Source organism: Fringilla coelebs (genome assembly GCF_963513975.1).
Source record: "Fringilla coelebs genome assembly, chromosome: 24".
Classification (NCBI taxonomy): domain Eukaryota; kingdom Metazoa; phylum Chordata; class Aves; order Passeriformes; family Fringillidae; genus Fringilla; species Fringilla coelebs.
The window spans coordinates 3,262,501-3,277,968 of record NC_140050.1 but is presented as its reverse complement, the minus strand read 5'-3'; the positions used below and the strand labels follow the sequence as shown (position 1 = coordinate 3,277,968).

Below are 15,468 nucleotides of genomic sequence, written 5' to 3'. Positions count from 1 at the left end.
CTTCCTTCCTTCCTTCCTTCCTTCCTTCCTTCCTTCCTTCCTTCCTTCCTTCCTTCCTTCCTTCCTTCCTTCCTTCCTTCCTTCCTTCCTTCCTTCCTTCCTTCCTTCCTTCCTTCCTTCCTTCCTTCCTTCCTTCCTTCCTTCCTTCCTTCCTTCCTTCCTTCCTTCCTTCCTTCCTTCCTTCCTTCCTTCCTTCCTTCCTTCCTTCCTTCCTTCCTTCCTTCCTTCCTTCCTTCCTTCCTTCCTTCCTTCCTTCCTTCCTTCCTTCCTTCCTTCCTTCCTTCCTTCCTTCCTTCCTCCCTCCCTCCCTCCCTCCCTCCCTCCCTCCCTCCCTCCCTCCCTCCCTCCCTTCCTTCCTTCCTTCCTTCCTTCCTCCCTCCCTTCCTCCCTCCCTTCCTCCCTCCCTTCCTCCCTCCCTTCCTCCCTCCCTTCCTTCCTCCCTTCCTTCCTCCCTTCCTCCCTCCCTCCCTCCCTCCCTCCCTTCCTCCCTTCCTTCCTCCCTCCCTCCCTCCCTCCCTTCCCTCCCTTCCCTCCCTTCCCTTCCTTCCCTCCCCTTCCTTTGGGGCTGTCCCTGGACCCCTGGCAGTGTCCCAGGCCAGGCTGGGCAGGGTTTGGAGCACCCTGGGATGGTGGAAGGTGTCCCCTGGCAGGGATGGGATGGGATGGGATGGGATGGGATGGGATGGGATGGGATGGGATGGGATGGGATGGGATGGGATGGGATGGGCTTTAAGGTCTCTCCCAACCCAGACCATTCTGGGGCTGTGTGTGCTGAGCTCATTTAGGACCCCAGGACAGGGACAGCACCAAGCCCTGGGTGGTAAAGAAGGATTTTGTGGATCTGGGTGAGCTCTTGGCTGCAGGGGCTGAGGTGCTCTCGGTGTTTGGGTCCCTCTGACCTGGAATGGGGATGGATGCCCAGCAATACCCACAGGAGCAAGAGGGAAGTTGATACTTGGGGTAAAAGAAGGAAAAAAGTGATCAAAGCAGTGAGATAAGAAATAATGGCAGGGGCTGACTTCTGGTGGGATTATTTAATAATAAGGTAAATAATGCTTTATCCCTCACTGCCTCCTTTCATGTGAGGATCACAAAGCTCTTCACAAACATTAATTAATCTTCCCCACCATCCCTGCAGGAAGGTCACAGGGCCACCAAGCATGAGGGAAATTTGTCATTGATGGAGGTGGCTGCTCCCCCAGCACTGGCAGCTGAGCTGGGCTGGCAGGACAGGGAGAGCTCCAGTTCCTCCCCAGGGACTCCAGCGATTTCCTGCAGCTTCCCCGAGGGCAAAAATGTCTTGGAGCTGACACAGGGAGCTGGGATGGGCAGAGGCTGATGGGACGATGTCCCTCCCACAGGTGCCCTGCCCTGGAGCCTGGGGGAGCTGGAGCATCCAGTGGGATCCCGCTGTCCTTGCTCAGTGTTCCAAAGGGCTCTGGTTGTCCTTGTCCCCAGGGCCTGCAGTGGTGCCAGCATGGCTGAGCAGGACCCAGGCACAGGCTGCCCTCGTGGGAAGGAGCAGCTGCCAGGTCAGTGTGACAAGGGTGTGCTTTGGGGATTTTTGGGGTTTCAGATGGGTTATGAGGAAGCTGAGCGTGGGACACGGCTGTGGGATGGGGAAGAAGATCTGGGGTGAGCAGGGGCAGGGCTGGGATCTTCCCTGCCTGGAGGGATGGCAAAAACAGCTGGGAGAGGAATGAGCAGAACCCCAAAGGCTGGGGGCTCACCCTGCAGGGCCTGAGCCTCGGGGGGAGGCATGGGCAGCCCCCCTGCAGCTCTGGAATGTTCTGTGCCCTGACCCTGAGACCCAGCTGTGCCTGCAGCTCCCTGGGAAGCCACCCCAGCAGTGCCACCCCTGGTCCCTGTGCCCTGGGGGATGGGGACATGCCCAGGGGAACTGGGGACTGTCCCCTCGCTCTTCCAGATTTCACCTGGGAGGTGAGAGCCAACGACCACAGCTACCACAGACAGGCCAGGAAGAAATTTGCCTTCTGCCTGAGCAAGAGGAAATACTCGGTGAGCCAGGCTGGCCCTCCTTCCCTTCCCTTCCCTTCCCTTCCCTTCCCTTCCCTTCCCTTCCCTTCCCTTCCCTTCCCTTCCCTTCCCTTCCCTTCCCTTCCCTTCCCTTCCCTTCCCTTCCCTTCCCTTCCCTTCCCTTCCCTTCCCTTCCCTTCCCTTCCCTTCCCTTCCCTTCCCTTCCCTTCCCTTCCCTTCCCTTCCCTTCCCTTCCCTTCCCTTCCCTTCCCTTCCCTTCCCTTCCCTTCCCTTCCCTTCCCTTCCCTTCCCTTCCCTTCCCTTCCCTTCCCTTCCCTTCCCTTCCCTTCCCTTCCCTTCCCTTCCCTTCCCTTCCCTTCCCTTCCCTTCCCTGATAATGTATAAAATAGTATAATATAAAAATATTATATAACATTTATATAGAATATAAAATATTTTATTATTTTATTTTAAACATTTTTTTAGCTAAATAACATCGAGGTCAGTGAGCTGGGCTTTAGCTCAGAGTCAGAATCACAGAATATTCTGAGCTGGAAGGGACCCAGCTCAGAATATTCTGAATTTTATGCAGCTTTGCATCTGATTTCTGTTTCCCTGTCAGGACCCTAAATGCTGAAAATTTTAAACTTTCTGTGCTCACAAACATTAACCCCCCAAAAACCACTACATTTAACCTAAAGCCTTAAAAAAACGTACAAAGTTAAATAATAAAATTAAGAGTATAAGTGTGTAGTTTAATTAATAGTAGAAAACTTAAAGTTTAAAGTTTTAAATTATAGTAATATATATATAAAACAAAATTAAAGTTTTAAAGCAAAGCTCAGACTTTCTTCTTCACCTTCTTTATCTTCTACTTCATAAGTTTAAGTCATATTTTGTAATTAAACAAAATAGTCCACGTTACAAGACATAAGTAATTAGTTATTAAGTTAAAAATAAAAATAATTTAATCGTCATTTCCTCATTAAATCGTTTTTCCTTTAAAGACCTTATAAAAATAAGTGAAAAGCCTTTTTATAGCTTGTTAGTAAAATACTATAAAACTCACAGCTTGCAAAATTATAATATAGATTAAAAATAACAAACATCTAAATCTGAACACAAACTACCATCTCAAACACTTTCAATCCCAACCCTAACCAAAACAGAAAAAGAAAATAAAAACTCAGCATTAGTGGTGCTCTGTGTGAGGGAAAAAAAAATTAAAATAATATATTATAAAATTAAAATTATTAAAATTGAAAAGAATATATAAAAATAATGGAGTAAAAATATATAAAAATAATGATAGAAATTAATAATAAATATCTATAATACTATTAAAATAAAAAGAAATTAATATATTAAAAAATAGATGAAATAATAATAAAAAATCATGATAAATATACACAATGCTATTCAAATGAAAATACTTTGAAAATAATATAATATAATATAATATAATATAATATAATATAATATAATATAATATAATATAATATAATATAATATAATATAATATAATATAATATAATATAATATAATATAATATAATATAATATAATATAATATAATATAACATAACATAACATAACATAACATAACATAACATAACATAACATAATATAATAAATATAATTATTATATTATATATAATATATGATTATATTATATATATAATATATAATATATTTATAATATTGTTAAAATAAAAATACTATTAAAACAAAACAATATATTAAAAATTATTATTAATAATATAAAATGTATAATAGTAGTAAAATATTTTAAAATCTTTTAATACCTAGAATATATATTAATAATAAATTAAATAGTAAATAATAAAATGGATCTATATTCAATATAATATATAGTAAGTTATATAGTAAAATATAAAAATTAAGAACAATATTAGTAAATAATAAATAAAATTATTAATAATGAAGATGTAGAAATATAAATTATTGATGATGATGATGATGATGATGATGATGATGATGATGATGATGATGATGATTTTAGAAATCAACATTTTCCCTTATGGCTTTGATAATTTTTGAAGCCATCCCTTGTGCTGTGGGAAGTCCCAAGAGCAGCAGAATGTTCTGGCATTTGCAGAGCAGGTCCCTGATTTCTGTGCCCCTGTGGCAGGGCAATGCCATCCGCACAGCCAAGTACAACCTGCTCACCTTCCTGCCCCTCAACCTCTTCGAGCAGTTCCACCGCATGGCCAACGTCTACTTCGTGTTCGTCATCCTGCTGCAGGTGGGCACAGCGACTGGGACGTCACCAAGGCCGGCTGGGGGTTCAGGGTTCACCCCAGAACCCCCAGAATCCCCTGATGATTCCCCCCAGGTGTGTCAGTCCCCTCTCCTTTCCCCTCCCAGCACTGTCTGTCAGTCCTGCCATTCCAGAAGGGCACAGAGTGATTGGCAGGTTCAAAGGATGCCCTCTACCCCCGGGGGCACTGGGCCAGAATAAAGCTCTGGATCCAAACCCACACAGCCTCTGAACCCACAGCAGCTCCAGCAGAACTCCTGAGCCCGTGGCTGCTGCTCCTTTAACCCCGGGAGAGGGCAGGGAAGGGGCAGGAGCCACCAGCCAGGGACAGGAGGGGAGGGCTCAAGGGACAAAGGACACCTGGATGGCCCAGAGCCCCCGGGGGTAGAGGGCATCCTTTGAACCTGCCAATCACTGGATGCCCTTCTGGAATGGCAGGACTGACAGACAGTGCTGGGAGGGGAAAGGAGAGGGGACTGACACACCTGGGGGGGAATCATCAGGGGAGGGAGCCGAGGTTCTGGGGTGAACCCTGAAATCACAACACAACAGGTGTGTGCCAGGGCTCTGCCCATGCAGGGCTCTCTGCAGCTCAGGGCAGGGAATCTGGGCTGAAACGTTCCCCAGGAGCTTTCCTGTGGTGTTCAGGGTGTTGTAGGAACTTTCTGAGGGGTTTAATCCATGTTCAGTGTGGTTAATTTAAATTAAAGCCTCCCAGCTTCAGGAGGACGTGGAGCTGCTGGAGCCAGGCCAGAGGAGGCCGTGGGGATGCTCCAGACCTCCAGCTGGGAGCCCCTCTGCTGGTTTTATTTCTCTCCTCCAAATTTTTGATTTCTTCTTTCAGTTTTCTTCTCTTTCTTTTTCTCCTTTCCCCTCTGTGTCTTAGCTTAATTTCTAACCCTGGAGCCCCTCTGCTCTGGAGCCAGGCTGGCACAGCTGGGGCTGCTCACCTGGACAAGAGAAGGACACAGGGACACCTCAGAGCCCCTGGCAGGGCCTGAAGGGGCTCCAGGAGAGCTGGAGAGGGACTGGGGACAAGGCCTGGAGGGACAGGACACAGGGAATGGCTGCCAGTGCCAGAGGGCAGGGCTGGATGGGATCTTGGGCAGGAATTGTTCCCTGGCAGGGTGGGCAGGCCCTGGCACAGGGTGCCCAGAGCAGCTGGGGCTGCCCCTGGATCCCTGGCAGTGCCCAAGGCCAGGCTGGGCAGGGCTGGGAGCAGCCTGGGGCAGTGGGAGGTGTCCCTGCCATGGTAGGGGTGGCACTGGATGAGCTTTGGGATCCCTCCCAACTCAAATCTTTCCTCAATTCTCTAAAATGGGTTTGGTTCACATGGAGGTGAAGCTCAGATTGACCACACCAAAACAAAAATTCATCCCTCCAAAGTCAGAGACCCTGGTGCATTTCATACCTCAAAAAGAGGTGAAAACCCAGCAAAGGAGGTTTCTGTAGCAGAGATGTTGATTTGGTGATCCTGAGAGGGGTTCCTGCCAACCAGGGAGTCACTCAGTCACCTCAAGTGCCCCAGGGTGGGACAGGAGCTGTGTCAGTGCTGTAAAATCCTCCTTCTCCAGACTTTCCCTGCCATCTCCACGCTGCCCTGGTACACTCTGCTGTTCCCCCTGAGCTGCCTCCTCGTCATCCGGGGGCTGCGGGACCTCATCGATGACATTGTGAGTGTGGTGGCCCTGGGGACACGGGCAGGGAGGGGCCCTTGGCTGTCACCTGGGCTGAGGGGCTCAGGGGCTGCTGCCACCCCTCAGTCCTGAGGGATCCCCTCCTCCATCACATCCACATGTGGGATTTTTTCCCTTGGGAAACATGTCACACCCTGGCTGCTTCCCTTGGGGTCCAAACCCTCATTCCTGTCACCTTTAATACCCTGGCCACGGGCTGGAGTGCCAGGTGGGTCCCAGGAACACCTGGGGGGAATTCAGCCTCTTTATTCATCAGAACAAACCTTCCCACAGCTCTGGGGTGAGGAGGGTGGTGGTGGCATCAGGGGGGTGTTTTGATGGGACAGCACAGCCTGGCATTGCCCATTGCCATCCCTTGGTCTGTCTGTCTGTCCTGTGCAGGGCCGTCACCGCAGCGACAGGAGCATCAACAGCAGGCCCTGTGAGATCCTGGCTGGCAGGAGGTGAGGGGCTCTGGGGGCTCTGCCTGTGTTTGCCATACCCACAACACCTGTGTTCCCACAGCTGAGGAGGGGCTTGGTGGGTCTGCCCCAGGCTCTGCAACCTCCCATCACCTCCCAAACCGTGCCCCAGCTCCTCCTGTGGGATTGGTGATGCTCCAGGCGTGGGCAGCAGGTTTAAAAATGCCCCAGTTGGCTGAGATGTGCTGGGGGAGGCTTTCCTTGGCCACAGAATTCCTCCTCACATCCAACCCATGGAGCTGTGTCCCTGCCCAGCACTGCTCCAGGGAAAGATGGGCTTTTCCCAGCTGTGCTCATGGTGCTGAGAGCTCCTGTCACCTGTGGGGACAGGGACATGGATGTGACACACGGCTCCTGTGCCACCCTTGGTGCTCAGCCCTCTGGAGGTGGCACAAGAACCTGGGGACCCAAATCCTGCAGGAATTCAGGGCAGGCACAGGCTGAAGCACCCCCAGCCCCCAGTGGCACCGCTCTGCAGGGACACAGAGCTGTCCCCTGGACGTCCCCACAGGTTCTGCTGGCGGGAGTGGCGCGACATCTGCGTCGGGGACATCGTGCGGCTGCGCAAGGACAGCGTCGTCCCGGTGAGGGGTGGCCAGAGCTGGCTGTGCCCTGGGGACAGCAGTGACCAGGGGCTCATCCAGCTGCTCTCTCCTCCTTTTCTGCTCCTCAAGGCTGACCTGCTCCTGCTGCGCAGCTCCGAGCCCAGCAGCCTGTGCTACGTGGAGACTGCTGACATCGATGGGTGAGGACGGGACAGGGACAGGGACAGGGACAGGGACAGGGACAGGGACAGGGACCCCTCTGGCCCTGGGGGTGACGCCTTGAGGAGCTGGATCAGGGGCTGGGCACAGTTCAGAGGAACAGAGTGGATGTTTATTGCAGAGCCTTCCAAGGCCACACCCTGGCAGTGCCACAGCCTCAGTCGTGGCTCTGCCCAGATGGCTCCAAGATGGAAGCAAGAAGGGCTTGGTCACCAGATCTCACATTTTTACAAGTTTTAGTCCATTTGCATAGAGGAGTTAACTGTCCAATTAACAACTTCAAATGATGAAGTTTCATCCTCCTCGCTTGCTTGCCCACCCTCCTCTTCTCACGTTGTTTGTGCTTTGGGCCTGAAGTTTGGAGGGATTGTCCTTGAGTCTCCAGCTGGAATAGGATTGGTTTGTCCTCAGCAGCCTGTGAAAGGATCCCAGTATAAATCCTATATCCTATATACAGGATATATATATATCTATATAGGATGGATATAGGCCATATATATAGAGGATATATATATGTATAGGCTTGATATAGGATATCTATATATAGGATATAGGAGAGATAGATAGATAGATAGATAGATAGATATAGGATAGATAAAGGATATAGGATATATATATACACATAGATATATCTCTGTATATATCTCCTATATATCCAATATTTATCTTTAATATAAAGCTAAAAGCTGTTCACCAAAACAGAACTGACAGGGGGATGGCCAGCTCTGTCACCCCTCAGGGTTGTTTATTTTCCTTTCCCTGGCTCCTGCTCCCAGGGAAACCAACCTGAAGTTCAGACAGGCCCTTCTGGTCACCCACCAGGAGCTGCAGAGCGAGGAGAGCATGGCTGCCTTTGATGGTGAGTCTGGCTGGGGGAGGACGTGGCCAATCCCACTGGGATGGGGCGGACTCACCTTGGGAATTCTCTGCTCCCCATCAGTCCAGCAAGAGGCAGCCAAAGGCCTCGTGGGGAGGCGCTTCCCATCACTTCTGTGATGGATCCAGCAGGGTTGGGCACCTTCCCCCCACCCTGGGGATTGATTTTCCCACTGGAACCAAGCTCTTGGTGCCCAAACCTGAGCCCAGCCCCTGCTGCTCCTGCACAGGGAGCAGAACTCCGCTCTCCCAGGCCTTGGGGGTGAAGGGGGTTGTGTTTGTACCTTGCCCAGTGAGGTTCCTGCACTGCCCAACCTCCCAGCACCTCCCTGAGCCTTAATCTGAGCCGTCCAAATCCCACCTAGAGATGCCCTGACAAACCCTGGATCTCCCCAGGAGGCCCTGAGTGTTGGGTTATTCTCAGCTTCTTACAGAGAAGGGGGTAACCAAGAGGTTTTTGAAAAGATTTTATTCCATTTTCAGTCTCGGTGAAGGGTGAGACATAAGAGATGTAAACCCCAATGCCATTCCACCAGAAGCCAACCTATTTCTTGGTTAGAATAGTTTATAAATTTAGAAAAAAAATTCATGCATTTTTATAATTTTTCATTTTATATTTTTAATTTTCATTTTTACATTATTAATTCCATCATTAATTTATTAAATTATTAAAATAATTTCAAATCATTAAATTAAATTAAATTATTTAAATTATTGTGTTGAATTCATTAACAATTTTTAGATTAATAAATTTTTTACCGTTCCATTTTTATAATTTTTTATTTTATAATACTTTATAACTTTTTCAGCCTGTTAGCTGAAAAAAAAATCTCCTATAGATACACATATATATATATATACACATACATACATACATATATATATATATACACACACTATATATATCCTATATATATCCTATATATACACACATATATATGTGTATATATAGGATATATACACACATATACACTTTCCCAAGTGTACTAGTGTATTTTACCCCTAATAACCTATATTTTTACCATTATAAATCAATTTCTCACATCCCAGCCCCCCTCTCTGGGGGGACTCATGGGGCTGGGGGGGAAGGTGGGTTTTCCATGCCCCCTGACCTTGCGTGTGCCAGGGCGGGTGACGTGCGAGGAGCCCAACAGCCGCATGCACACCTTCACGGGCACCCTGCGCTGGCGGGGCCGCCGCCACGCCCTGGATGGAGACCGGATCCTGCTGCGGGGCTGCCGCGTCCGCAACACCGCCCTCTGCTACGGCTTGGTGCTCTACGCAGGCGAGTGTCCCTGTGTCCCTGCCCGGCGGCAGCGCGGGGCTTTGAGCCATCCCAGCACCGGCTGGCTCAAGGCGGAGGAGCTGCCGCGGTGCGTCCCGGTGGGAGGTGAGGTGGTACCAAGCCTCTCCTCATCCCGGGTTATCCCCCAGCTGCAGCAGTATTTGGTCCAAAATGTCTTGGGTTTAACGTGTTCAGAGAATTCCAGAGTGGTTTGGGTTGGGAGGGACCTCAGAGCCCATCCAGTGCCACCCCTGCATGGCAGGGACACCTCCCACTGTCCCAGGCTGCTCCCAGCCCTGTCCAGCCTGGCCTTGGACACTTCCACTCATCCCAGATCCAGCCCACCCAGCTCAGGCCGTGGGGAGCTGTGGGGAGAGGGCAGGGTGAGATCACATTTTGGATGTAAGCATCACGTTTTGGAGCCTGCAACCTCAGCTCCACGGACACTGATGGAGGGAGGGTCTCCTCAGGGGAGGGCAGGTGTCATCACGGAGGGAAGCAGCCTCACTGACCTGCAGGTGAACCCTCTGGGGACTTGCATTTTTACTTTGGAAATGTTTCCTGCCCAGGGTTTGATTCCAAAATCATGAGGAACTCTGGGAAGATCAAGAGGAAGAAAACCAAGCTGGACCGCCTGATGGACCGGCTGGTGATCGTGGTGGGTGTGGGGCCAACAGCTCTGCCCTGCTCCTGGAGTGGCTCACAGGGCTCCTCATGAGAGGCCTCTTGCTTGGATGGTGCTGCTTTTCTTCATCTTGCAATATTTGCCCCAAAATATCTTGAGTTTAACAGGTTCAGAGAATCCCAGAATGGTTTGGGTTGGGAGGGACCTCAAAGCCCATCCAGTGCCACCCCTGCCATGGCAGGGACACCTTCAGGTTACTCCAAGCTCCATCCAACCTGGCCTTGGACACTCCACAGCTGCTCTGGGCACCCTGTGCCAGGGCCTGCCCACCCTGCCAGGGAACAATTCCTGCCCAAGATCCCATCCAGCCCTGCCCTCTGGCACTGGCAGCCATTCCCTGTGTCCTGTCCCTCCATCCTTGTCCCCAGTCCGTCTCCAGCTCTCCTGGAGCCCCTCCAGGCCCTGCAGGGGCTCTGAGCTCTCCCTGGAACCTTCTAGAGAAGATTCTGGTGGGCTCTTGTGATCCTTGGGCTTTCTCATCTTGGGACCTTCTCTTGCTGGTTTCCCACCCCAGATCTTCCTGCTGCTGTTGGTGACGTCCCTGGGCCTCGCTGTGGCCTCGGGGTTCTGGGCCAGGACGTTCCAGGAGAAGCACAGCTACCTGGCTGCCCTCTACCAGCACACCAGCCCTGCCCACCAGGCCTTCCTCAACTTCTGGGGCTTCACCATCCTCCTGAGCATCATCATCCCCATGTCCATGTACATAACGTAAGGACCACGGAGCTTGGTGGGGACTGGAGCCCAGCGCCCACCCCCTGCCCTCAGCCTCACCTGGAACGGGGGTCAGGGCCCAAAATGAAGGTCCAGGTGTGGCCCAGGTCATTCCCAGGTGCTCCCTTAGCTGAGAGAGGGGAAGAGTGGATGGGGTGTGTGTCCTGCAAACACCAAGGGTGTGCTTTGAGATCTTCCCAGGGCAAATGCAGAACAGGGATGGGAGCCCTGGGCATCCCTGATGAGGGATGGAGGGACAGGACCCAGGGAATGGCTTCCACTGCCAGAGGGCAGGGATGGATGGGATATTGAGAATTGTGGGCAGGCTGAGGATGGCTCTGAGGAAGGTGCAGCTCCCTGGATGCAGGATCTGAGATATTCCTGGGCTCCCTCTGGACAGCAACAAGGTGGGGGAGGAGAAGAGCACAGCTGCTCTGTGCAGCCAGCAATCAGAATTTATGTTGGAAAAAGCCCTTCACTGAACCTCCAGATCTGTGAATTTGGTCAGCAAGAGCCAGAATTCCAGAAGGGACCCAGTGGGTGATGAGAACCCTCTGCCCTCCCCACCCCAGAGCAGCAGGATCACGGTGGGGATGTCTGTCCCACTGCCTTTCCTTCCTGTCTCAGGTCCCCAGCACCCTGGGCTGGGAGGAACACCACCTCCTTCGCCCTGTTTTCTCCTCCTGCACTCCCTAGGTTTGAATTCATCTACCTGGTGAACAGCTGTTTCATTAACTGGGATCTGGAGATGTATTATGGTGCCAAGGACATCCCAGCTGAGGCCAGGAGCACCAGCCTCAGCGACCAGCTGGGCCAGATCCAGTACATCTTCTCGGACAAGACGGGCACCCTGACCCAGAACATCATGCGCTTCAAGAAATGCTGTGTCAACGGGACCATCTATGGTACCTGGGGCTGGGATGGGTTTGTAGGGGCCCAGATGAACCTGGAGCTGGTTCTTTCCACCCCTCCTGAGTGGCTGGGACAGGGGGATTGGTGTTGGCAGGAATTCTCCTTGTCCTCATCCCCCCCTGTTTTTGGGGCTTTGCAGGTGCAGCATTTATTATTGTCTGGGTTTGAACAGCCAGGTGTGTGCTAAGGAAGGCAGGAGCCTCCCCTGAAATGGAAAATGCAAACCCCCCCCCCTCTGAATTGTTATAATTTTGAAATTAAGGGGGGCTCAGGCAAAGATATGGGAACAGGAATAACAGTTCTTTAGTAGGAAAATTTTGGTTTTCTTAATTTATTATATTTAGTTAATTTTATTGTATTGTGGATATTTTTGTTTAATGGGTGTTTCTTGTATGTTTATATATAGGTTTTTATTAAAATTTTTCATTTTAGTTAGTTTTTAATTTAGTTTTAGTTTACTTAACTTTTAGTTAATCTTGTTTATTTTTAATTCTAGTTTTGGTTTATTTTATATAATTATATTTTTATATTATAAATTTTATAATTTTATTAATATAACTTTTTATTAATTTAAGGTATTTTTTGCTCATAAGTTCATTATTTTTTATTTATTGTTTGTGTATTTTATTTTTATATTTATTAAGGTTTTTTTTAAGGTTGTAGATTACATTTTTTTGTATTTGTGGAAGTTTTTTTTTTTGTTTTATTATAAAATTATCATTGTCCTTAAACTGTTCAGTTACAGTGAATATATGTAATTGCTCTTTGCTTTTTTTTTAAATTTTATTTGTCTGTTTGGGTTTTTTTGGGGTTTTTTAACTTTTTTTGTACATTTAAAAACTCATTATTTTTAATGATTCTGCTCAGTTTTCCCCATAAAGCCTTGAAAATTGCCAAGTCCTTCCTCTTCCCATTGCTGTACTTAGTCCAGCTCTTGGCTTACTTTGGGAGCCATCATGATGCCTAATTAGTGACATTTAATGAGCAGGGCAGGCCCCAGCTTTAGCATGAAGCCCTGTTTTCCTGAGACAAGTATCATGTGCTTGAGACAAATGGACAGTGATAAAAGCAAAAAGGAAAGCCAAAAAACCCTGGCAAAGCTTTTAGGCAGGAATAAACCAAATTTTCTCTGCCTGGTGTAGCACATCCCACCCCTGTGGAGCAGCATCCCCCTCATCCCAGCAGGTTTTGGCCAAATGCAGAATCTCCCAGGAAATGCAGCTGAAAGTAGACCTGAATTTTCAACATTAAAATCATGGTGAAAATGTGAACAAAAAGCCAGAAAAGCGAGGCCTGGATGTCTCAGTGGAGTCTGACACTGAGCAAATGCTGAACTTTTTACTGGTGCCTTTTTATTCTTCTTTTGGCCAGCAGGAGCCCCTCTGGAGAAGCTGCTCCAACCCCCTGCCAGCCCTCTATTAATGGGATTATTTTTATTTTGGCAGGTTCAGGCACAGGCCATGAGAACAAACAACCACAGGTGAGTAAACCCCCCAGCCACGTGCCATGGGGCTGGCACTGGTGCCACTGGTGCCACTGGTGCCACTGGTGCCTGGTGCTGGCTGCCACAGGGACAGCCTGGTGCTGAGGAGCTCAGCTGGCTCCCAACAGGGTCCAGGCTCTCAGAGGGGTCTGATGAATTTGTCATTCAAGACAGGGAAATTGGGACTATAAAAGGATGCAGTTCTGATTTTTAGGGTTTTTTCACTCCCAGCTGTTTTACACTCACCCCCTTGGTGTGGGCAGTGCAGAGCTGGGCTCAGCCCCTGGTCTGTGCCCTGGGGATGTCACACTGTCAGGGAGGGGAAGGACACCTTAGAAGGTGTCTGGGTTTGAACAGCCAGGTGTGTGCTAAGGAAGGCAGGAGCCTCCCCTGAAATGGAAAATCTAAACCCCCTCCCTCTGAATTATTATAATTTTGAAATAAAGGGGCTCTCAGGCAAAGATATGGGAGCAGGAATAACAGCTCTTTACTAGGAAAATTAAAAATACAAATGCAATAGTACAAACAAAACCACAAACCACTGTCAGGGTCAGAGCAGTCCCTGCCCTCCTGTGTGTCAGGGCGGGGGCACAGCCCCATCCCAGGGGGGCTCAGCCCTCCTGCAGTGCCAGCTGTGGTTCTGCTGCAGCAGGATCCTGCACAAGGGGGGAGTTTTCCTCTGCAGCTCCAGGGCTGCTGGAGATGGGCCTGCTCTCCCTCTGGGAATGCAGGGCAGGAGAAAGCTGCTCCTCTGGGAATGCAGGGGGCAAAGGCTGCTGTGCTGTTCCAGGCAGATTGTATCCAGGTAGGAATGTGTGAAATCTCAGATTGTATCCAGGTAGGAATGCTTGGCTCCTGCCCTGGGCAGAGCATCTCCCCATGGGATGGTGGAATTTGATCAGCCCTGCAGGGACACTCAGTGGCCATGGACAGAGGAGATCTCCTGGAGGGAGGATTGGCTGTGGGAGAGATAAAGAAAACTGCCCCATGGACAGAGATAACTGCTCCACAGATAGGAACAGAGCACACATCCCCATTTCCAACCTAAGGCAGAAGGACACCTCAGAGTGCCTCTGTGTCACATCCTGGTGCTCTGGGGACACAGAGCCCTGTGCTCAGTCCCACTGGGTTCCTGCATCCTGCCTGTGCCTCCTGCAGGGCTCGGGGCTGAGCTGGGAGCACCCTGGGGAGCAGCAGTCGGCTGTTTGCGATGTGGCGCTGCTGGAAGCCGCCCAGAGGGACAAGGACCCGGTGCTGAGGGAGTTCCTGAGGCTGCTGGCCCTCTGCCACACCGTCATGGTGGAGGACAGGGGCGGTGGGTTTGAGCTGCCCCTCGGGGCTCTGGGGCCGTGGTGGGGTTTGGCAGAGCCCAGCAAAGCTCGGCTGTGGGCTGGGAGAGCCCGTGGGTGGCTCTGCCACTGGGTCATGGATTTGTGTTTGGGGGAGTTTTAGAGCTCATGGGTGGGAACAGAAGCACAAGGGGGATAATCCTGTCTGGGATGATAGAATCCCAGAATGGTTTGGGTTGGGAGGGACCTCAAAACTTGTCCATTTCCACCCCTGCCATGGCAGGGACACCTCCCACTGTCCCAGGTGCTCCCAGCCCTGTCCAGCCTGGCCTTGGGCACTGCCAGGGATCCAGGGGCAGCCACAGCTGCTCTGGGCACCCTGTGCCAGGGCCTGCCCACCCTGCCAGGGAACAATTCCTGCCCAAGATCCCATCCAGCCCTGCCCTCTGCCACTGGCAGCCATTCCCTGTGTCCTGTCCCTCCAGGCCTTGTCCCCAGTCCCTCTCCAGGTGACACAAGCAGAACTGGGTTTCCCCAGCCTGGCAGCTCAGGCTCAGGGTGTCACAGCTGGGCAAGTTTGGGGCACTGCAGCTGTCCCAGTGGGGTTTTCTGGAGTCTCTGTGTGTCATCCTCCTCCTCCCCTCCTGCAGACCAGCTGGTTTACCAGGCAGCCTCCCCAGACGAGGAGGCGCTGGTGTTGGCAGCCAGGAACTTGGGCTACGTCTTCCTGGCCCGGACTCAGGACTCCATCACCATCAGGGAGCTGGGCAGGACCAGGACCTACGAGCTGCTGGCCATGCTGGACTTCAACAGTGACCGCAAGAGGATGTCTGTCCTGGGTGAGTGGGGTGGGCTGGGCTGTCCAGGTCCCTTCTGCGCTCAGCCCGCAGGGGATGGCACTGGCATGGCTGCAGGTGGCCACAGCTGGCTCCTAAGGGTCATCCCTGCTCATCCCCGTGGATTTGCTCACCTCGGTCAAGGCAGCCGAGAAGGGTTTGAGCAGCTAAGAGAGAGGAAGTAAATCCAGGGCTCGGAGGAGTGTGTGAGG

At 50.5% G+C, this 15,468-nt stretch overlaps 1 protein-coding gene across 1 annotated transcript in view; it reads left to right on the top strand.

Annotated features, from left to right (window-relative positions):
• Nucleotides 1–15,468, top strand: part of ATP8B3 (ATPase phospholipid transporting 8B3) — a gene marked incomplete at both ends in the record, with an annotated part of 31,065 nt that overhangs the window by 3,025 nt on the left and 12,572 nt on the right. The window contains 13 exons of the mRNA XM_084221338.1: nucleotides 1,928–2,019; nucleotides 4,129–4,242; nucleotides 5,832–5,930; nucleotides 6,336–6,397; nucleotides 6,927–6,999; nucleotides 7,090–7,160; nucleotides 7,956–8,038; nucleotides 9,182–9,445; nucleotides 9,910–9,998; nucleotides 10,540–10,733; nucleotides 11,433–11,641; nucleotides 14,360–14,446; nucleotides 15,071–15,259. Coding sequence (XP_084077464.1) covers nucleotides 1,928–2,019; nucleotides 4,129–4,242; nucleotides 5,832–5,930; nucleotides 6,336–6,397; nucleotides 6,927–6,999; nucleotides 7,090–7,160; nucleotides 7,956–8,038; nucleotides 9,182–9,445; nucleotides 9,910–9,998; nucleotides 10,540–10,733; nucleotides 11,433–11,641; nucleotides 14,360–14,446; nucleotides 15,071–15,259 — 1,626 coding nt within the window. The remainder of the gene's footprint in view (nucleotides 1–1,927; nucleotides 2,020–4,128; nucleotides 4,243–5,831; nucleotides 5,931–6,335; nucleotides 6,398–6,926; nucleotides 7,000–7,089; nucleotides 7,161–7,955; nucleotides 8,039–9,181; nucleotides 9,446–9,909; nucleotides 9,999–10,539; nucleotides 10,734–11,432; nucleotides 11,642–14,359; nucleotides 14,447–15,070; nucleotides 15,260–15,468) is intronic.